The sequence below is a fragment of the Daucus carota genome, chromosome 7 (assembly GCF_001625215.2).
Source record: "Daucus carota subsp. sativus chromosome 7, DH1 v3.0, whole genome shotgun sequence".
NCBI classification, from domain to species: domain Eukaryota; kingdom Viridiplantae; phylum Streptophyta; class Magnoliopsida; order Apiales; family Apiaceae; genus Daucus; species Daucus carota.
The window spans coordinates 32,766,709-32,791,307 of record NC_030387.2 but is presented as its reverse complement, the minus strand read 5'-3'; the positions used below and the strand labels follow the sequence as shown (position 1 = coordinate 32,791,307).

At 31.1% G+C, this 24,599-nt stretch overlaps 3 protein-coding genes across 3 annotated transcripts; all 3 read left to right on the top strand.

Annotated features, from left to right (window-relative positions):
• The first annotated feature begins 5,994 nt into the window (after positions 1 to 5,994).
• Positions 5,995 to 8,891, top strand: LOC108194021 (receptor-like protein kinase FERONIA). The gene has a single exon (XM_017360910.2). The coding sequence runs from the start codon at positions 6,062 to 6,064 to the stop codon at positions 8,612 to 8,614; it is 2,553 nt and encodes an 850-aa protein (XP_017216399.1). The 5' UTR covers positions 5,995 to 6,061; the 3' UTR covers positions 8,615 to 8,891.
• A 2,143-nt stretch (positions 8,892 to 11,034) lies between these two features.
• LOC108194933 (probable receptor-like protein kinase At5g38990) lies at positions 11,035 to 12,171 on the top strand. The gene has a single exon (XM_017361868.1). The coding sequence runs from the start codon at positions 11,035 to 11,037 to the stop codon at positions 12,169 to 12,171; it is 1,137 nt and encodes a 378-aa protein (XP_017217357.1).
• Positions 12,172 to 19,923: 7,752 nt separating this feature from the next.
• LOC108195155 (UDP-glucose 6-dehydrogenase 1) lies at positions 19,924 to 22,754 on the top strand. The gene is made up of 2 exons (XM_017362105.2): positions 19,924 to 20,136; positions 21,068 to 22,754. Exon 2 carries the CDS (start codon positions 21,088 to 21,090, stop codon positions 22,528 to 22,530), a length of 1,443 nt encoding a protein of 480 aa, XP_017217594.1. The 5' UTR covers positions 19,924 to 20,136; positions 21,068 to 21,087; the 3' UTR covers positions 22,531 to 22,754.
• The last annotated feature ends 1,845 nt before the right edge of the window (positions 22,755 to 24,599 follow it).

The following is a 24,599-nucleotide window of genomic DNA, read 5'->3' as shown; positions in this document are numbered from 1 at the left end:
TTATAAAATTAATATCATATTTCAGAATTAAAATAAACAAGATTCAATATTGATACTAAAGTACCAAAAAACTTGGTAATATATATTTTTAATAATAATTATTATCATCATTCAATGTTTTCTAGAAGATTACGATAAAGACGAATAAGGCGGTGGTAACACTAACTTGACAAATAGAAACTAAAAAAATAAAGTCATTGTCCATATTGCAACATATAATAAAAGAATCGAAACTCACATACGTCAAATATTCTTTTTAATTTTTAAAACTCATACAATTTAATTTACGAAACAAATCTATAAAATTTTTATCATATTTCAGAATTATAATAAACAAGATTCAATATTGATACCAAAGTACCAAAAAACTTGATCATTTATTTTTTGATGATAATAATTATTATCATTCAGTGTTTTTCTAAATATTGTGATAAAAACGACTAAGACGGTGGTAACACTGACTTGCCAAATAGAATCTAAAAAAAATGGAGTCATTGTCCATATTACAATATATAATAAAGGAACCGAAACTCTAGACATAAGTCAAAATATTTGATATCAAATTACTTTTGGAAAGTTAATTAATTTTGTCAAACTACAATATTAGTTTATCAAACAACTATAACAACTGTTAGATCTACAAAAACTCCAACTAGAATTATATATAATGTTTGCCTATTAAATGAATAAAATAATCGTGACTTAGAATTTTGACTTTTTGTTCAAGATTAAAGACGCTATAAACGAACTTATATGTGCTGATCTTGAATATTATTTTCACAATTTAAAAATCATCAAACAACATAGTGATTTTACTAAAATAAAACATACTGTCAGAATTAAGTTCCATAAAGTCCGCCGCATTTAATCCGCAGTAAGTATTAGTCATAATCTTTTAGTTTAATCATAAATAATATCTTTAATTATTCAAATTTATATATAATTTACCATCTTTTAGTAGTTTTAAATATATAATTATCTATTAATCATTAACATTTTTCAACATTAACAATCATTGAGATCATTATTCTACTTATGAGTTATATTTTAGAACATATATAATGTTTAGTGATTTATAAAATAATTGTTTTATCTTTTGATTGCAATGATTATATTGTGGAACAAAACCTGCAAATTGTCAGATGTTTACAAATATTGTAGACTAAAAAAATTAAAATTGAAACGAGTAGATTATTTTTAAATGATTTTGGACTCCAATACTCTTATTTTATGGACTCCATAGAACGGGGACCATACCGTTATGAAATAAATTTAAAGTAGGATCAAATTTTAATATATAGAAAGTCTTATATTAAATAACAATAATTTAAATATCATTTAAAAACAATAATTTAAATATGTATAATAAAAATATGATAATGTAATTAAAAAAAGACAATATTTTTCTAATAAATAACAAATTTTAAATTTTTATTTAAACCCGTGTTTGGCACGGGTTATCAACTAGTACTTTATTATAAGGTTAGAGAAATATTAATGGACATCCAAGATAAAATGACCATACATCCGTCCTAGTGTTTTAAGATTTAAGATACGAAAGTACTTTCGTCTTTACATCTTAAACACATTAGTAGTTCATAACTCCCATTTGATATAAACTAATTAACTGGATTCTCTTTTACTCATTTGTCTTATTTTCGTTTTTAAATGTGAGGTCACTTTTGTACTAAATTAACATGCATGCATAGAATGGGGACAATTTAAAACGTATTTCAATCATCAATCAATATATATATATATAAAGGAGGATACGGGCGTCTCTAGAATCGTTCGATTCAGTCTTCTGATTTTTCTTAAATTTCGGATAGAAATTATATAACTATAATTCAAAAAAAATCAGGTTCAAGGATTCTAAAAATAATACAATTATTTTCTGATTAAATTCTAAAGAAGATAGAATTCTTTTCTTATTTGATTTTCACCTTCAATAACACTATTTAAACACAAAATAGTTAATAGTTATTGAATCTGCTCATATATATTTATCATTGTTTTTGATTAAGCTACTCATATTAAAAATCAGGTTCAAGGATTCTAAAAATAATACAATTATTTTCTGATTAAATTCTAAAGAAGATAGAATTCTTTTCTTATTTGATTTCCACCTTCAATAACACTATTTAAACACAAAATAGTTAATAGTTATTGAATCTGCTCATATTTATTTATCATTGTTTTTGATTAAGCTACTCATATTTTGAGTAACAAAAAACCGAGCTTTAACTGAAAACACGACGTCGCATCCAACATCCAACGCAAGGCACAATCTTATCCGAGTCTGAGTCCGAGTTTGCCCATTGCGCGCGCTTGGCGCGTCTTTAGAATTGTTCGATTCAGTCTTCTAATTTTTCTTAAATTTCGGATTGAAAATATAACGATAATTCAAAAAATCAGGTTCAAGAATTCTAAAAATAATACAATTCTTTTCTTATTAAATTCTAAAGATGATACAATTCTTTTTTTTATTTAGTATTTCTTATTGAATTCTGAAGATGATACAATTCTTTTCTTATTTAGTAATCCTAAAAGAAATAAGATTATATTTATTCAAACTAACAATAATAAATAAAATACAATTTATATTTAAGATTTGTAAGGTAATATGCACAATTCTTATTTTCGATAAGATACATAGAAGATGTACATAGTTGAATTTTATATTATAAAATTTTATTTTCGATAATACATAAGAATAATCTAATACTAGGTCCGTAATCAAAACTGTGTTTAAGAGTCTAAATAGTAGTTCGAATCATAAAATTTATTAACTCAGCGTGTCTAGAATTATTGAATTTAGTCTTATAATTTTTTTAATTATATTTCATATTGAAAATAAAATTTTAACCTAATCATATATTGATTTTATGATAATCAAAATGATTCTTGATTAGTATTGTGTTTGACGGGCACGGGAGGCGGCCCAAACTAATTTTTATCTAAGCAATAATAATTTTTTTATTAGTATTATGTTTGACGGGAAAGTGGCTAAAATAATTTTCTATCTATGTTATAATATATTTTTTGCTAAAACAGGACCACAGTTCAAAATAATCTTTGTCCAATTATAATCTTTAATTTTATCATAATTCGAATAACTTTTATATTTATTTAAACTAACAATCATAGATAAAATACAATTTATATTAAAGATTCGTATAATACGTACAATTTTTATATTCGATTTAGTCTTATAATTTTCTTAAATTTTGTATAGAAAATAAAGAATTGTAAAGATAATAATCATTAAAAAAAACTAATAGCAAAGAAAAATTACAACCATAAAATAATAATAATTTTTAACTAATAAATAGGAATCATAAAATAAAATAGGATATATAAAATAGGAATCATATATTGATTTTATGATAAAGTAAGTGATTCTTGATTAGTATTGTGTTTGAAGGGCACGCGGGGTGGCCCAAACTAATTTTTATTTGAATAATAATAATTTTTCTATCAGTATTATGTTCGACGGGAAAGTGGCTAAAATAATTTTTTATCTATGTTATAATATATTTTTTTGTTAAAACGTGTACACGGTTCTAAATAATTTTTATCCAATTATAATCTTAAATTTTATCATAATTAGAATAATTTTTATTAGTATTGTTTTTGACAGTAAGGGGACTCAAACTAATATTTAAATTATAATGTTTTGTTATTAGTATTGTGTTTGACAAAAGAGCGGTTCAAACTAATTTTGATCTAAATTATAATATTTAATTTTATCATAAAAATAATAATTATGGATTAATATTGTTTTTGACGGGATGGCGGTTCGAACTAATTTTATTATTAGTATTGTGTTTGACAGGATGACCACCTAAACAAATTTTTATACTAATTATAATACTTTTTATTAGTGATATGTTTAACCGGAAGATGACTCAAAATAATTTTTATGTTACTTTTTATTAGTGATATGTTTAACCGGAAGATGACTCAAAATAATTTTTATGTTATTGTAATATTAATTCGTATCGAAATTTATACAAAATTTATAACGCCGCCGCGAAGCGCGGCTTTTTTCACTAGTTTTGTATCTAAAACACAAAACAAAACGAGCTGCCATGAGATTGGCCCTGACCCAAACGCCAAAGATTCGGGATATCCAAGTACAACGCCGCCTCATATCTCAGCTAATACTTTGTCCCAAGAAAGCAATTTTCAAAACATTATTAAAAACTCATTTAGCTATAAACAACACACTATAAAACTGCATTAATCCTTAAAGCCAGCATATAAAATTTTTTATATGAAAAAATCCCAACTTGCACAATAAGAAGTCTCTAGAGTTTTTAGTTATTTACACAAACGGATTAAAAAAAAACTGAAGAACAAAACAGCTTCAACTTCTAAGTAAACAAACGGGTTCTAGACTTTGAAGTCTACTGTGCCTAACTGTGGAAGTTTAAGCATGCAAAAACGAACGACAGTTTGAAATTAAACATTGCATACTCTTCTTAGCTTGGTTTTGACTTTGATTTTGCATAATTTTAGTCTTTTATGATTTTCACCCCTACATATTACTATTTTTACGGATTTTCTGGTGTGTGCCCATGTACACACACTAACAACCACTTTTTGAGTAGGTGGAGCACTTTTATCGGCTAAAACTCATTAATAATCATGGCTCCCTGCATATGCACAAAAATCATGACCAATAAAAACCATTCACCTCAACAAAAAGTAGCTGTAGAAAGACCCTTGTTTTTATACTGAGCTGTTCGAGATTTTTGCGTTCCAGACATTGATATTATTTTTTTGGAGACATTTGACATTGATTTCAGGTAAGAAACAATTATGTTGTTTTTACTTTTACCAAGCCAGGCCTATGGTTGATCAGTAAAATGTTATAGGTGCAGTTCATATTATTTCTTCATCCGAAATGATTGATCTTTAGGTCTAATTTGATCCTTTAGAAGTTTTGAAGCTACTTGGCAGGTTTTTTTCATTGTAATTTGTCTATTACTTTCTGGGCACTTTGCTATTATGTCTTGTGACAATCTCCAGAGTTCTGAGAAGATGGTTCCTACCAGAACTTGGATTGATAGGTGATTTTGTTTCTTTTTATTTTTTTTCATTTCTAAAATTACTTTAAAGTGTGTTTTCGACAGTAGTTGAATTTCATTTTCTTCTGCCGCGAACATGTATTGATATTATATTGACCGTTATGTGTATATTAATTAGAATCTTATTAGTTTAAAGTTTTTAAAATATGATTGAAAAATTTAAATTAAACCCGTATTTCATACGCAAAAAGCATTTATAAGAGATTACTCCCTCCGTCCCTTTTTATCTGTCCATTTTGGAAAAAAAAACACATACCAAGGAATAATTGATTGTATAAATTTTTTATTAAATACCTCTAATTAATATCTTGAAAATGGTGGAATACCTCTCCTTTATGTCTTGAAAACATGAATTCAACCAAGTTTTAAATAAGTCAAGCCTTGAAAATTGAAATTATGGAGATATATTTGAAAAACTATCATTAAATTAGTTTTGAAAGTATAAATGGACAGATAAATAGGGACAAACTTTTACTTCCAAAGTGGATAGATAAATAGGGACGGAGGGAGTACAAGATACAAGATATTCCATAAGTTATTTCGTTCCTCCATAGATAAACTTTTATTCCAAGTTACAACAGACGAAGACAAAGAATATGCATACAGAAGAATAAGCACACATGGACTGCCTGCATTATTATTTGTGTTGGAAGACTTGAAGTCGTCCGTGAGAGCAACGGCCAAGACTTTAAATGCTTTAGTTTGTTTTCCCAACAATGTTCGGTTTTTCTATGGTGTGCCCATGGGCACATGCTAAGCGCGGAAAATTTTGGGCTTCGGCTTGGATGATTTTGATTGGCTCCTATCTCATGATAATGGTGGACCCCCTGCAAATACACCAACCACACCAATCAAAATCTCCCAAATACAAAAATTTTCGCGCTTAGCATGTGCCCATGGGCACACACTAGCCAAACCGATCTAATAAATAGCAAAACAAAAGCATTCTGTGGAACATAACAAGAAAGATGCTTGGTTTTTCTTTGTATCTCTCGTTCCTTTTGCTCCCTCAGTTTTTTGCCATCTCCTCAGCCGTGTTGCCAAACTATACTCCTACCGATAATATCCTCCTTAACTGTGGAGCATCTTTCAAGACTAATTCTTCGGATGGTCGACAATGGAACACGGATTCACCATACAGCTCAAACACTTCAACAACAAGCTCCACACAATCTGAACCACCTCCTTCCGTCGACCAAATCCCTTACTCAACTGCTCGCGTATTCCCTTCCAAATTCACCTATAAAATCCCCGTCTCTGGAGCTGGTCAGAAATTTCTACGCCTCTACTTTTACCCAACAACCTACTCGCAGAGTCTTGACATGAACAACTCGTTTTTCTCAGTCCATACAGCAAACCACTCTCTTCTATCCAACTTCAGCGTCTCTCTCAACCTCCAGAAAGATTTTGTTACTCTTGTCAAAGAATACATAATTACCGTCGATGAAAGTCGTTCACTAGAGGTGACATTTACCCCCAATCCGAAATCATTTGCTTTTGTCAATGGCATTGAAGTTGTTTCCATCCCAGACAAGCTCTACAGTGGTGTCATTAAATTATTGGGTAATTATAATGGCTATCCTATTGATGATTCCATTGCACTGGAAAATCTCTACCGGCTAAACGTAGGCGAAACTGGTGACATTTCCTCAACCGATGATACTGGAATGTTTCGCTCATGGGACAGAGACGAGCCATATTTGCTCGGCGGTACCCTTGGATTAACACCAACTCTCAAAATTCCAATCAAATATACGTCAGACACTCCACCCTACACGGCCCCTGAGATTGTTTACTACAGTGCCCGGTCTATGAACTTAGAGAGTTATGGCTCCAACTTGACTTGGGCCTTTCCAGTGGATTCTGGGTTTTATTATCTACTTAGACTTCATTTTTGTGAGTTAGTAATGCTCATAAATGGCCCTCACCTACGAGTATTTAATATTTTCATCAACAATCAGACAGCCGAGAAACATGCAGATGTTTTTTATTGGACGGGCGGAAGAGGAATTCCGGTGTATAAAGACTACGTCGCATATGTCAGTGACAACCTAGATGGTAGCAACTCCAAGACAGATTTGTGGCTTGCATTGCACCCTAGCATAGATGATCCTGTCTGCCAAAATGCAATTTTGAATGGGTTGGAGATTTTTAAGTTGAGTAAAGGAGATACCCTTGCTGCACCCAATCCCGAATCACTTGAGCCAGCTCTTCCACCGGAAACAGTAAAATCTAGACATGTCCAAAAGAGAGGTCCAATTGTAAGCATTTGTATTATTGGAGGTTCACTCGGGGGAGTAATTCTGTTTTCATTAATACTAGTTGGTTTTCTACTACACAAGCGAAGAACACCAAGATCTCAGGACATTGACCACAAGTCAAGATCAACTACCAATAATATTTCATCATTTCCGTCAGTTAGGAGCAAGAAATTCTCTTTGGAAGAGATAAAACTAGCTACTGGCAACTTTGATGACAATTTTATCATTGGGAGAGGAGGCTTTGGTAACGTGTATAAAGGGTATTTGGAGAACGGTGTGTACACAGTCGCGATCAAGAGGTTGAATCCATCATCACGACAGGGGTTTCACGAGTTCCAAACAGAGATAAAGATGCTATCAAATTTACGACACCTTCATCTGGTGCCCCTGATCGGATACAGTAATGATGGCGGCGAGATGATACTGGTGTATGATTATATGGCTCAAGGAACCCTCAGTAGTCATCTTTATGGGAAAAATAATCACCAGTTGTCTTGGAAGCAGAGGCTACAAATTTGCATTGGTGCAGCAAAAGGATTGCATTATCTACATTCAGGTATTGAACGGATGATAATCCACCGTGATGTCAAGTCAACAAATATTTTGTTGGACGAGAATATGGTGGCCAAGGTTTCTGATTTCGGTTTGTCTAGAGTGGGTCCACGCGACCCGACAGTCACACATATTAGCACAATAGTGAAGGGGAGTTTCGGGTACTTGGATCCTGAATACTACAAAAGGAAGCAAATAACTTGCAAATCAGACGTTTATTCGTTTGGAGTGGTGTTGTTTGAAGTGTTGTGTGCTAGGCCAGCGATTATGCCAGATTTACCGATGGAACAAGTGAATTTAGCCTACTGGGCTCGAAATTGTTACAGGGAAGGCAACTTGGTGGAAATAGTGGATAAAAATTTAATAGGTGAGATTGCAGTGGAGAGTTTGAACAAGTTTGGAGAAGTGGGATATAGTTGTCTCAGAGAACAAGGGACTGATAGGCCAAGCATGAGCGACGTTGTTTGGAACCTCGAATTTGCATTGCAGCTTCAAGAGTCTTCGGAGATGTTGGACAAAAATGTGCACTCTAATCTGCGTGATCATCAAAATGTTCATCTGCTGAGTGATGCCAAGGACTACATTGCGAAGATCTATCACAAACTCTTCTCGAGTACAGCTACCGTGACCAGTAGTGCTAAGAGTGGTGGATTCAAGTCTGGAATTGGAAGTGTTTTCTCTGAAATTTTCAACCTGAAAGCACGATAAGATTGCCAGAGCAGGGACTCATAAAATTGGCATTCAACTCAAAGGCAAATGCGCCTACCCACAATAAAGACCTTTAGTATTTGTAAGGTAATTTTCTTTTATGAGTTGGAAAGAAAGTAATTTGTCATGTCTTTCACTGAGTTAAGATTTAGAAAGGGGACCGAATGTAGGTCCTTTTAATATGTTTTTCTACACAGCCTCGGAATAATTACTGATGCTGTTATATTGGTGTAATGATAATATTACGAAGAAATGTAATAAATATTTATTTTATTTAGTAATTTTCTCATTATTTGCATTTTATATTGTAACTCTTTTAATTTGGAATAGTGGAGTAAAGTAACAGGTGTAATAGTGTTTTTATTATTATACAATGGAGATAGTAGAAGAAGGTAGTTGATGTAATGGTGTTTTATATTATAAAAAGTTATTATTTCGGAATGTATAAAAATGATGGGACATTTCAAAATAGAAAGTGGGACGGAGGGAGCGATGTTAAGGATAGGATCAAATAAAAACTTTTTTAAATTACAAATTTACAAACAATTTTTTTGATTTTTTTTTATCCTCCCAACTTGTTAGTCCTTAGTTATATTAAGTATTTATGTTGAAATTTATTGAAAAAACATCACAATTTTAAAAATAACGCATAAATAAATCGTGCATTCAACACATCTGTAACTGGGTTCAACATTTCGTGTTGAACATTAATTATCATTGTGTTGAATATATTTATAAAAATGTTTAAACTATACTTCTGGGTTTGGGTAGGGTATAGAAAAATTTTTGAACTCATTCAACAAAATAATTATAAAATCAGGACTTACATCTTTTACCTGATGACGTGCAATTAATAGTTATTTTATATTGCTTGTATACTATATTTTTAATTTAATTTAATAATATTTGTAAATTTTAATTTATGATAAGGGGACAAAATTTATACATGAATTTCTGAAGAGTGTCTATAATTTAGTTCCACAATATGTTGACCATAATTTATATTAAATTTTCCGGAAGGAGTTGTAAATCAATATCAAATAGCTTATTATATGAGTGGTAGAAGAATATGTACTTTTACGTAAGGAGGGGTCCAAATTACTAGCATACATGTGTCGGGACCTGTTAAAAAATCATATAGGTTCCTGGCTGTCGGATATTCATCCAACGGTTAGGATTAAAACAAAAAAAAAAAATTATATGTCCAGCGATTTTTAATCGCTGGACAGCGGTCAAGATTAAAACAAAATTTTAGTATGTCTAGCGTTTTTTTAGCGCTGGACGGAGGAAAACCCTGCTCAACGGTGAACATATTAAAATTTTGTTTTAATCCCGATTATTGGATGAATAGGGACCTGGACCCGTATGTGAATTGTGAGATCTCATTTCTATTGTCTTTTATTGGAGAAATTAATGGAAAAGATCAGAACCAGAACCACAAACATGTGTGCTATCAACTATCAAGAGCACACGACCTAGACTTTGAAGTCTACTGTGCCTAACTGTGGAAGTTTAACTGTTTAAGCATGCAAAAACGAGCGACAGTTTGAAATTAAAACATTGCATACTCTTCTTAGCGCAGCTTGGTTTTGACGTTGATTTTGAATAATTATTATCTTCTATAATTTTCCATTATACCCTTACATATTGTTTTTATACTGAGCTGTTCAAGAGTTTTGCGTTCCAGACATTGATATTTTATTTAGGAGACATTTGACATTGAATTTTCAACATAGTTTGTTTTCCTCAGCACATGTTAAAAGCAAGGCTGAAGTTTAACTTGGCATGGGTCATAGCCTAGTCTAATAAATAGCAAAACAAAAGCATTCTGCGGAACCAACTTTTGATAGAAAACCATAACAAGAAAGATGCTTGGTTTTTCTTTGCATCACTTGTTCCTTTGGCTCCCTCTGTTTTTTGCCATCTCCTCAGCCGTGTTGCCAAACTATACTCCTACCGATAATATCCTCCTTAACTGCGGCGCATCTTTAGAGACTAATTCTTCGGATGGTCGACAATGGAACACAGATTCAGCATACATCTCCAACACTTCAACAACAAGCTCCACACAATCTGAACCAACTCCTTCCGTCCACCAAATCCCTTACTTAGAGCATCTCCAACCCCAAAAACCCTTAGCAAAAATTGTATATGTGGCATCTAGGTGGCATCTAGATGGCACTTATAGAGATTGTGTAAAAATTGTACCACTCCAACCCTCCACCCCTTAGCAAAAAATTATAGCCAACCATATTTGGTTGGCTATATTTGTCGAACCAAGTAAGCCTTTAGGTATAATTTTACACAAGCAAAATTATAGATAATCCCGTTGGAGCATATACATGTCCCCTTAGCAAAAAATTTACATAATCCATATAGCCAATCAATATAGCCAACCATTATACATTTTGCCCTTGGAGATGCTCTTAACTGCTCGCGTATTCTCTTCCATATTCACCTATAAAATCCCCGTTTCTGGAGCTGGTCAGAAATTTCTACGCCTCTACTTTTATCCAACAAATTATGCAGATGGTTTTGACATGACCAAATCATTCTTCTCCGTCCATGCAGCGGACCAGATTCTTGTATCTAACTTCAGTGCCTTTCTCAACCTCCAGAGCCCATCATTAACTCTCGTCAAAGAATATATCATCACTGTCAATCAGAGTCGTTTACTAGACTTGACGTTTATTCCGTCTCCAAACTCCTCTGCGTTTGTCAATGGCATTGAGGTTGTTTCCATTCCCGACAAGCTCTATGTCAAAGGAAATGATGATAGCAATGGAATTAAACTAGTCGGCCTACATTCTCAGAGCACCACTTTCGTCACTATTGACGGTTCCAAGGCACTTGAAAAATTTTACCGCTTAAATGTAGGCGGCCAGAACGTATCTTCGACCGATGACAGTGGAATGTTCCGCTCATGGGATGGAGACGAACCCTATTTGATTGGGTCTTATGGAACTACAAGACTGTCCAAAATTGAAATCAATTACTCGGAGACGACTCCACCCTACACGGCCCCTGAAATTGTCTACTCCACTGAGCGATTTAAGGATGATAATAATTACACCCCCAACATCACTTGGATCTTTCCAGTTGATTATGGGTTTTATTATCTACTTAGACTTTATTTTTGTGAGTCCAGGCTCGAAGTAACTCAGGAAGGTCAGCTGGTATTTGATATACTCGTCAACAATCAGACAGCTGAAAAAGCAGTAGATATTATATATTGGACTGGGGGAAGAGGAATTCCAATCTATAAAGACTACGTTGTTTCTTTCGGTGCCAACCCAGATGGCAACAAGTCTAAGACAGATTTGTGGCTCACCATGCAACCTAACAAGGGCTATCAATATGAAAATACAATTTTGAATGGCTTGGAGATTTATAAGCTGAGTAACGACAATCATAGCCTTGCTGCACCCAATCCATTGCCTCCATCAGAAACAAAAAACTCTGGAGGCATCCAGAACAGTGGCACCTCGGGGGCTTCTATTGGAGGTTCCTTCGGGGTGATCATCGTGTTCTTGTTCATTCTTGCTCTGCTTTTATGAGTTGAAAAGAAAGTACTAATTTGTCATGTCTTTCAGTGAGTTAAGATTTAGAAAGGGGTCCTTTTTCATATGTTTTTTCTACACAGCCTCGGAATTATTACTGATGCTGTTATATTGGTGTAATGATAATATTACGAAGAAATGTAATAAATATTTATACTGTTTAGTAATTTTCTCATTATTTGCATTTTATATTGTAACTCTTTTTAATTAATTTTTGAATATTCATCTTTTTAAATTGTGTGATTTTTTCAATTTGAAACAGAAGGTATGTTATTAGGTTTTGACTCCAGAACTATGATTTTGCGTTGGAAATTGAAGTACACAACTAATTTGGAACAAATTTTTTTCTTAATAATGGACATCTAGATTGAAATGGAGGGAATATTTTGTAAGCATGAGACAATTTATATAATAATCTCTTGAAATCTAGTCTTTTAGTTTATAATTCGATTTTTTTGATAAATGAATATATACTAATTATTAAAAATTGAAATCCTTTTTTTGTTTTCCTCTTTAATTTTTCGTGCTAAAAAAGGAATTTCTTAAGTGTATACGCGATTTTTATATGAGGAAAAATGAGACATAATAGGTGTATAATGAAAGAATATGCATAATAAAATCTTATCTTGGAGTCACATATTACACACTTAGAGCATCTCCAATAGTCTCTTAAATCATTACTAAATATAATATAAAATATTGACTCTTAGTGATTTAATGTGAGTTTAATTTTATTTTCAGAATGGAATTTCGATTTTATAGAGTGAATGAACGTCTTTTATCTCCAATAAAATGTTGATATTCATCAATAGAATTCAACACATTTAATTCAATTTCAATTACTAATTTTTTCAAATACATACCCAATCAACCTCTAGATTTCATTCCATAAATTATTAGTTTAAGTATTTTGTTGTTTGCTGTAAGTCAGAAATCACAGCTGTTCGAATTTTCAGTCCACCTCCTCAAAACGAGTAAAAGCGTATAGCCTGAAAAAAGGTTACAGGTTGTCTCAAGAGTTACTGGCGAACAATTCGTGTCGTCTATTTTCGTGTCGTGTATTTTCATGTCATTTGTGTATTTGTATTAAAAATCGAACCCGACATTAAATTAACGTGTATTTTTCGTGTTCATATATTTTTGTGTTCGTATACCGAAAATTGAAAATCAAACTCAAACTTTTTGTGTCGTGTTTTCATGTCGTGTATTGAATTGCGAGGTCTAGTTGGAGGGCAAAAGCTTACAATTTACCAAATTCAGACGGAGCCTATCGTGGCATGTTCCTTCTATCTCAATTCTTAAACATCATCATGGTCAAACGGGATTAAGCAAGCTCTTTGCTGCCCACCACAAACTTATTCTATTTTTCGGACAGTTCGTATTCTATTTTAAACTAGTGAAAAAAGCCGCGCTTCGCGGCGGCGTGATAAATTTTGATATGAATCAGAATTATAATAGGATAAAAATTATTTTGAGTCATCTTCCCATTAAACATATCATAAATAAAAAATATTATAATTGATATAAAAATTTGTTTAAGTGATCATCCTGCCAAACACAACACAAATAAAAAAATTAGTTCGAACCCCCCTCCCGTCAAAGACAATATTAATCCATAATTATTATTTTTATGATAAATTAAATATTATAATTTAGATCAAAATTAGTTTGAGCCGCTCTCTTGTCAGACACAATACTTATAACAAAACATTATAATTTATATATTAGTTTGAGTCGTTTTAGTGTCAAACACAATACTAATAAAACTTATTCTAATTATGACAAAATTAAAGATTATTTTGAATTGTGTAACAAAAAAATATATTATAACATAGATAAAAAATTATTTTAGCGACTTTACCGTCAAACATAATACTAATAGAAGATTTATTATTATTTGGATAAAAATTAGTTTGGGCCGCCTCTTGTGCCCGTCAAACGATATACTAATCAAGAACCATTTACTTTATCATAAAATCAATATATGATACCTATTTTTTATATATTATTTTATTTGTTAATAAAATTATTTTAACGACTTTCCCGGCAAACATAATACTAATAAAAAATTTATTATTATTCAGATAAAAATTAGTTTGGGCCGCCTCCCGTGCCTGTCAAACACAATACTAATCAAGAACCATTTACATTATCATAAAATTAATATATGATTCCTATTTTTTATATATTATTTTATTTGTTAATTTTTTTTATTTTTTGATGCCTATTTATTAGTTAAAAATTATTATTCTTTTATGGTTCTAATTTTTGTTGCTATCAGTTTTTTTTAATGATTATTATCTTTACAATCCTTTACTAAATCGATAATAAAAATTGTACGTATTACCATACAAATCTTAAATATAAATTGTATTTTATCTATGATTTTGTTAGTTTGAATAAATATAATCCTATTTCTATTAGGATTACTAAATAAGAAAAGAATTGTCTCATCTTTAGAATTCAATAAGAAATACTAAATAAGAAAAGAATTGTATCATCTTTAGAATTCGATAAGGAAATAGTTGTATTACTTTTAGAATTCTTGAATCTGATTTTTTGAATTATAATTATAATTCCCGTCAAACATAATACTAATATTAGTTTAGCCATTTTCCCGTCAAACATAATACTAATAGAAAATTTATTATTATTTAGATAAAAATTTGTTTGGGCCGCCTCCCGTGCCCGTCAAACACAATACTAATCAAGAATCATTTACATTATTATAAGATCAGTATATGATTCCTATTTTATATATCCTAATTTATTTTGTAATTATTTTGAACCGCCGTTTTAACAAAAAAAAACATTATAACATAGATAAAAATTATATTAGCCACTCTCCTATCAAACATAATACTAATAGAAAAATTATTATTATTTAGATAAAAATTAGTTTGGGCCGCCTCCCGTGCCTGTCAAACACAATACTAATCAAGAACCATTTACATTATATTCAATATAACAATTATTGAACAAATATAATTTAAAAATACAATTCTTATTTTTAAAAGTTATAAAATTTATAATCTTATTATATTAATTTTTTTCAAATTATATATCTAAAAAATAAAAACCAGCATATTGCAGAATCTCAAATTGTCTAAACAGGTTTGTAGCGCTAAACTCCCATCGTTCCATAGTGGTCAAGAAGATTGCATCTCTATCATGAAAACATCTTTAAGATTTTCACAACCTCATTCAAATAGTATGCATTGACTTACAACCGATCTCGATAATAGTTGGATTCAATCTTATAATTTTCTTAAATTTCGAATAGAAAATAAAATTATAATTCAAAAAATCAAATTCACGGATCTTAAAACTCTTTTCTTATAATTTTCTTAAATTTCAGATTGAAAATAGTAATACAATTCTTTTCTTATTTAGGAATCCTAAAAGGAATAGGATTATATATATTTAAACTAACAATCCTAGATAAAATACAATTTATATTTAAGATTTGTAAGGTAATACATACAATTTTTATTTTCGATTTACTCTTATAATTTTCTTAAATTTCGAGTAGAAAATAAAGGATTGTAAAGATAATAATCATTAAAAAAATAATAGCAAAAAAAATAGAACCATAAAAGAATAATAATTTTTAACTAAAAAATGGGAAACAAAAAATAAAATTAATTAATAAAATAAAATAGGATATATAAAATAGGAATCATATGTTGATTTTATGATAATGTAAATGATTCTTGATTAGTATTGTGTTTGACGGGCACGGGAGGCGGCCCAAACTAATTTTTATCTAAATAATAATAATTTTTCTATTAGTATTATTTTTCACGGGAAAGTGGCTAAAATAATTTTTTTATCTATGTTATAATATATTTTCTTATTAAAACGGGACCACGGTTCAAAATAATTTTATCAAATCATAATCTTTAATTTTATCATAATTAGAATAATTTTTATATTTATTTAAACTAACAATCATAGATAAAATACAATTTATATTTAAGATGTGTAAGGGGATACGTACAATTTTTATTTTTGATTTAGTCTTATAATTTTCTTAAATTTCGAATAGAAAATAAAGGATTGTAAAGATAATAATCACTTAAAAAAACTAATAGCAAAAAAATTAGAACCATAAAAGAATAATAATTTTTAACTAATAAATAGGAATCATAAAATAAAAATAATTAATAAAATAAAATAGGATATATAAAATAGGAATCATATATTGATTTTATGATAATGCAAATTTTCTTGATTAGTATTGTGTTTGACGGGCACGGGAGGCGGCCCAAACTAATTTTTATCTAAATAATAATAATTTTTCTATTAGTATTATGTTGGACGTGAAAGTGGCTAAAATAATTTTTTATCTATGTTATAATATATTATTCGTTAAAACGGGACTACGGTTTAAAATAATTTTTATCCAATTATAATCTTTAATTTTATCATAATTAGAATAATTTTTATTAGTATTGTGTTTGACAAGAGAGCGGCTCAAACTAATTTCGATCTAAATTATATTGTAATATTTAATTTTATCATAAAAATAAAAATTATGGATTAATATTGTCTTTGACCGGAGGGCGGTTCGAACTAATTTTATTATTAGTATTATGTTTGACTGGATGACCTTTTAAAAAGAATTTTATACTAATTATAATATTTTTTTATTAGTGTGTTTGACCGGAAGATGACTCAAAATAATTTTTATGCTATTATAATATTAATTCGCATCAAAATTTATACAAAATTTATAACGCCGCCGCGAAGCGCGGCTTTATTCACTATTATAATCTTATAATAATAATATCATATTTTATTAATAATAATTTATAGTAATTATATTATAGATAAAAATTATAAGAAAATTAAATTTTCTTATAATAATACTATTAGTTTATGTAGGGTAAATAAATTTTATTAAAGAATTATTGATATCTAAGTGTATAAAGCCGCGCTTCGCGGCGGCGTTATGATTTTTTTTTATAAATTTTGATACGAATTAATATTATAATTGCATAAAAATTATTTTGAGTCATGTTCCCGTTAATCATATCACTAATAATAAAATAAAAAAAATATTATAATTAATATAAAAATTTGTTTAAGTGGCCCTCCTGTCAAACACAATACTAATAAAAAAATTGTTGAACCGCCCTTCCATCAAAGATAATATTAATCAATAATTATTATAATTATGATATAATTAAATATAATAATATGGATAAAAATTAGTTTGAGCCGCTCTCTTGTCAAACACAGTACTAATAACAAAAAATTATAATATACATATTAGTTTGAGTCGCTCTACCGTCAAACACAATACTAATAAAAAATTATTATAATTATGATAAACTTAAATATTATATTTGGATAAAAATCATTTTAACCCGTGGTCCAGTTTTAATAAAAAAATATATATTATGACTTAGATAAAAAATTATTTTAGCCGTTTTCCCGTCAAACATAATACCGATAGAAAATTTATTATTATTTAGATAAAAATTATTTTGGGTCGCCCTCCCCTCAAACACAATACTAATCAAGAATCTTTTTTTATAAATTTTGATACGAATTAATATTATAATTAAATAAAATTTATTTTGAGTCATGTTCCTGTTAAACAAATCACTAATAAATAATATTATAATTAATATAAAAATTTGTTTAAGTGGCCCTCCAGTCAAACACAATATTAATAAAAAAAATTGTTTGACCCGGCCTCCCATCAAAAACAATATTAATCAATAAATATTATAATTATGATAAAATTAAATATAATAACATAGATAAAAATTAGTTTGAGCCACTCGTCAAGCACAATACTAATAACAAAAGATTTATAAATTTTTTAAATAAGTTGGAAGTTTTAATCAAATCATGATAAAATCGATAAATTGATAAAAAAAAATAAAAAATTAATCACAGATCTATTAATAAATCGAAGATTAAGAAATTTTTGAGTTGAATACGGAAAAAGTATTCAAAAATTAGTATTCTAGAGTATTATCTTTATAATACAGTCAAAAAAAATTGTATTACTTTTAGAATTCTTGAACCTGATTTTTTGAATTATAATTATATTTTTTATTCGAAATTTAAGAAAAATCAGAATACTGAATCGAACAATTCTAGAGACGCCCGCATCCTCCTTTAAATCAATATATGATTCCTATTTTATTTTGGGCTTTTTTTATATACATAACTAAGTTTAAAAGAATTTTTGCGAAAATATTATCATTTTTTTAAAAAAATTCAATAATATTATATTAAAGCAACTCAAAATTCAAAATCAATTAAATTGGGGTCATAATTTATGTGTGTATGAACTTAAAATTTTGGTACTTCAAGTAATATATATGGAAATTGTAAGACTCGCGCAAACTCAACAAAACAAAAATCAGACTACCTGCAGATTCCAATTTCCAACTACTCAACTCAGTGCTTTTACAACAAACTCGGTTGACCCGGCAACAAAACCCAACCGAATCACTCAGCAACTAACTAAAACTCGAAACATCAAGGGAAATTAAAACGAAGCGCAACTCAGCAAAAAATATGGGAGGTGGAGCAAATTGATTAGAGATGGAACAAAAAGAATTGTATTGTTTTTATAATTCTTTTTCTCGCGTTATTAGGCGGTGAAACGTCGTTGCTTTCTGTTGCCAACGCGATCGTATTTTTTATCCACTTTTTTTTTTCTTTTTCCTTTTTATCTCAAAAATCTTATATTTCTAGAAATCTATCATTCAAAATCATGATTGTTGTATTGTTTTGGGAAAAAAATAAAATCATGATCGTTAATCAGAAATAGGAATTAATGGGTTGATAAACTGATTGAAGATTTTAAAAAGGTTTATAAAATTTTTAAATAAGTTGGAAGTTTTAATCAAATCATGATAAAATCGATAAATTGATAAAAAAAATTAAAAATTAATCACAGAACTATTAATAAATCGAAGATTAAGAAATTTCAGTGAAATACAGTTAGAGAATGCCAGTTGAGTTGAATACGGAAAAGGTATTCAAAAATTAGTATTCTAGAGTATTATCATTATAATCCAGTCAAAAAAGAATTGTATTACTTTTAGAATTCTTGAACCTGATTTTTTTAATTATAATTATATTTTTTTATCCGAAATTTAAGAAAAATCAGAAGACTGAATCGAACAATTCCAGAGACGCCCGCATCCTCCTTTATATATATATATTGACTATTCAAATTATATCATCTGGTTTCTCATTTTTATTTAAAATAAAATATCAGAACACATTTTCACATTTCTTTAATTAAAAATAATGGTTTTAATTGCAACAAATTAGTTTTGATCAGAATATTTTTTAATAAAAATATTTACAATGATGTTAATATTTTAAAATTTGACTAATTAGGTTTCTTTTCAGTAAATTCGACTTATTTACCGAATCTAATTTTTGATATCTAAATTTAATTCATCGATATATATTGGATTATTTTACTAAGAGATAATATTGAGAGGTTTTTCGGCAAGTACAAGGTAGCTCTTTTTAAAGATAAAAATTGGCTTCTCTATTTATTCAGCTGGCTTGGATGAAGAAGTTGGGTAGCTTGTTATTGGGCTTTTTCTAGTTAAAATTATTTTAAAATTATTAATTGAGTTTTTCAAGTTAGAATTTTTTAAAAAAATTTAAAATTTTTATTTGTAAGTAAAATTTTAAAAATAAATAATGAAAATAGGGCCATAAACAAGTGTATAAAAATGAGCGGAAATAATTAATTAAAATGCGGTGTTTTCTTTTTCACCGAGAAGACCGCGTTTGCTACAAAAGATCTCGAAAGTGGGTAGATCTCGCGGCCCGGGCATTATATAAAACCCCTCCCCGCATTTGTTTGTTTCTTGTCAACTCTCTCTACTCTCTCTCTCTCTCGACACAAACTCTTTCCAGATCTCTCTCGTTCTCTGTGTCTTCTTCTACTTCAAGCAAAGAGCTCCTCTTAAGGTAATTTCAATCACATGTATTCACATACGTATGTACTTGCAATTGAATCATCTTAATGCTTAATTGCTTATTCATCTCGGATCGCTGATCTGCTGCTGTGTTGATCAGACTACTCGTGTAGCTCATTTCAGCATTTGAGTTTTATGTACTTGTGTATTTGTGCTGTAGAATTGAATAAAGATTGCCAGATCTATTGACATTGCTTAGCTATAAGTTGGATCTGTGATTTTTGGTAAACCCTTTTCAAGATTCTAGCTTTGATTAGACACATTTTGAGTTTTTGATTCTTTTTTGCTACTTACTTGAGATGGATTTTAGTATTGTCATTGTAATATGATTGGTACTGTTGAGCAAAACTATGGGGATCATTGGATCCGTGTTCGTTGTAGTTGGAATTGAAAGTAGATTTAATTTGATGGAAATCTGTATTTGTTTCTATTGATTTTTACTGTGCCACCGACATTATCTGTTTTAGGAGGATTCCCGATTCGGACGTATATGAATCTTTTACGAAAGATTATGCCAGCAACGCCTGTATTTCAAGTACATGTCTTTATGTAGCATCATGTAAAATTTGATTCAGTGAGAATTTAGTAAAAAAAAAAATTGGTTCGGTGAGAATTTGCTTGATCGGTAATTAGGATCTTGTAGAAAAGCATGAATCGTGTCTGTGTTGTATTCAGTAAAGGGAAAATGGGTGCTTTATAGAGGGGATCACATGGATTTGTTTTTTGGTGTAGATTCCGTAGAGGATTCCATTTAGAACACTCTTTTAACGTACGACTAAGGTACTTGAGCTGATGATTTACGAACTTTTTTAGATCTACTTGGGTTCGCTAAGTTTTCTAGATCTACTATTTTAGAAACCACGGTCTGAGAGCCAGAGCTATGTTATTGCGATTTGTCTCATACTCAAATGTCTTTTATACAGGTTATACTTAAGAACCAGATATGGTGAAGATCTGTTGCATTGGTGCCGGATATGTTGGGGGCCCTACCATGGCTGTGATTGCACTTAAGTGCCCTTCCGTTCAGGTCGCTGTTGTTGATATATCAATTCCTCGGATAGCTGCCTGGAACAGTGACACACTCCCCATCTATGAGCCAGGCCTTGATGATGTGGTCAAGCAGTGCAGAGGCAAGAATCTCTTCTTCAGCACTGAGGTGGAGAAACATGTATTCGAGGCTGATATTGTCTTTGTTTCGGTTAACACCCCGACCAAGACTAGGGGCCTTGGAGCAGGCAAGGCTGCTGATCTGACATACTGGGAGAGTGCTGCTCGAATGATCGCTGATGTGTCAAAATCCAACAAGATAGTGGTTGAGAAGTCAACTGTCCCAGTCAAAACAGCAGAAGCAATTGAAAAAATCTTGACCCACAACAGCAAGGGAATCAGTTTCCAAATCCTTTCCAACCCAGAGTTTCTTGCAGAGGGAACTGCCATTGAAGATCTTTTCAAACCTGACCGTGTTCTAATCGGAGGTCGGGAAACCCCTGAAGGTCAAAAGGCAATTCAAACTCTCAAGGAGGTTTATGCCCAGTGGGTCCCAGAAGACCGAATTATTACCACTAATTTATGGTCTGCAGAGCTTTCAAAGCTTGCCGCCAATGCTTTTCTGGCACAAAGAATCTCTTCTGTTAATGCTATGTCTGCTCTTTGTGAGGCTACTGGTGCTAATGTTTCTGAAGTAGCGTATGCAGTCGGTAAGGATTCAAGAATTGGGTCCAAGTTCCTGAATGCTAGCGTTGGTTTCGGCGGGTCTTGCTTCCAGAAGGACATTCTGAACCTGGTTTACATCTGTGAATGCAATGGCCTCCCAGAGGTTGCAGAATACTGGAAGCAAGTTATTAAGATCAATGATTATCAGAAGAGCCGTTTTGTAAACCGTGTCGTGGCCTCCATGTTTAACACTGTTTCAGGCAAAAAAGTTGCCATCCTAGGATTTGCCTTTAAGAAGGATACGGGTGACACTAGAGAGACTCCAGCTATCGATGTTTGCAAGGGGCTGTTGGGTGACAAAGCCCGAATTAGCATATACGACCCACAAGTGACTGAGGATCAGATTCAAAGGGACCTCTCAATGAACAAATTTGACTGGGATCACCCCCTTCACCTGCAGCCAATGAGCCCCACTACTGTGAAACAAGTGAGTGTGGTTTGGGATGCATATGAGGCAACAAAGGATGCCCATGCTGTTTGCATTCTCACTGAGTGGGATGAGTTTAAGAATCTCGACTACCAGAAGGTATACGATAACATGCAAAAACCTGCTTTTATCTTCGATGGTAGGAATGTTGCTGATGTTGAGAAGCTGAGGGATATTGGTTTTATTGTATACTCCATTGGTAAGCCGCTGGATGCCTGGCTCAAGGACATGCCTGCTATTGCATAAATGCATCACATTCTGTTGTTTGGGTTGCCATCCCTTCAATTTAGTAACCGGAACCATATTGTTACACGCTTCTGTAATATTTTGCTTAATGGTTTTCCCATTTTATATGTTTATTTTTACCATGTTCTTACAGTTCAGGTGACTACCCTTACTATTGATATTACCATCTGGATTAGAAATTATGTTTTCTTTCCTACATTGTATTGATAATTTTACTTTTGGCATATCCCTCTGCCTGCCTGAACAGAAATTTAAGTTGTGATGATATCTATGAACCTGTCAGACATATCTCTCTCTCACACACAAACACACACACACACAAGCGTGGCCAGCCTTAACATATTTGTACCTACAATAGCTGCAGAAACTAATGTTCCAAATCTTTTGCTACTTTCATGTGAGAATTACACCAAGCGAGTTATAAATATAAACAGTGTGTTTTGCAATTATCTTGTATCATGGGAGTGTGTATATGTCCTGTAATGGTCTTTGTATTCAGGGAGTGTGTATCGTCATTGATGATCCTGTCTTGATAACCACCATTCATCTTCTTGAAATACTCTTGGTGCCTATGTGTCAACATAGGGTGTGCCATTTTTCTTCGTAAAGTGTCCCAAATTCTCTGTGAGACTACTTCTGTTCATAGGTGAGTTCCTCTTTAGTGCCATTTTGTTCCTGATCTTGATCTCCCATCTTCCTATCCATTATAACCTTCCTTGTCCGCGTGTTCAAGGTCACTTCCTGGATCAGTTAACGCGTCCAAGTGCAAAAACGATCTATACGTGTATGATTCAACTCTGATAATTTAGGCAGGTTAAATGTATCTTAAGTTGAGGACCAGGCAAACGTTTGTGCCAGCTTTGATGTCCACAGAAGGCGGTCATGGCCACTATATATGCATCTAAACTAAACATGTTTAGCCAGGCTGTTGCCAGTTTCTACTACATAACATGACCTTCATTTCTTTATTAAGACTGCATCTCTTTTGATTCTTAATCATACCACCCTTTTTTAGATCTCAAGTCAATGACATTTCATAATATTGTCTAGCCTCAACATGACTTGAACGTTGTTAGTGTTAATGTCTAGCCATCCATATGGTAACTGCACGTTTGTTCATCACGAGTTCACAACTCTAAGCTGGCACTTCACTTGTGTGTAGTTTCCTATATTTTACCTGTATGCACAATTCTGCGCTGGCACTTAACTTGTATTCCCAGGGGCCACGCTACTCCGGGTACATTTATACAATACACAAGTGTAAATTTTGCTGGACTGTATTGATTATATTAGTAAGCTATAATTTAAAAATAATATGTTAATAATATTTTAGAATGTTATAAAATAGAATCTATCACTTTAATATGATAACAAGTGATATGTAATATTTTTACAGACATGTAATGGATCGTCAATTATCCGAGGTTTACTATAATTATATATAAAAGATGACTATGGTCCGAGGTTGGCTATAATTATTGCTACCGTTGGAGTATGGTTTTGGAAGGCCTTGGCAATTATGCCAACTAAGCTTTGTAATACTCCTAAGTTACGGTAATTAACATTTTATGACGTGAAAATTGTAAGTTATACTAATAAAGACAAAACATAGAGTATTATTTCTTGAGAATGGATTAATGAGTGATTGTTTTTGTTTGTTCGACGCGACTGTTTATGTAGATGCCGTATAATTTATTTTTTATTGAATTAACTCATTTATCGAAAAAAAATTACATAGTTCATATTCTAAAATTAATATCAATTCTAAATTTGTATTCTTTTCACTCGGATGAGTATTATTGTTGATATCGGGTTTGATATAATTTATGAATAAAAATAAAAATTATTCTATAATCATGAATAACAACCCTTTGACCGGTGTGTTCATTCTACAAAGAATCAGATCCTTCAATACATTTACCAGGTTGCTAAACAAAAACTAGTACAAACATAAATTTGGTGTAGTATCAGGCATTGGAAATTGAGTCATAATTGACCACCAACAAACTTAAGTGTAATCTCCTTGCGTTGATTTGGCAACTTTTATAATCACATATAAATACCGATCA

Coding starts and splice junctions, on each gene's coding strand:
- LOC108194021 (XM_017360910.2), top strand. CDS start 6,062: ATGCTTGGTTTTTCTTTGTATCTCTCGTTCCTTTTGCTCCCTCAGTTT.
- LOC108194933 (XM_017361868.1), top strand. CDS start 11,035: ATGCTCTTAACTGCTCGCGTATTCTCTTCCATATTCACCTATAAAATC.
- LOC108195155 (XM_017362105.2), top strand. CDS start 21,088: ATGGTGAAGATCTGTTGCATTGGTGCCGGATATGTTGGGGGCCCTACC.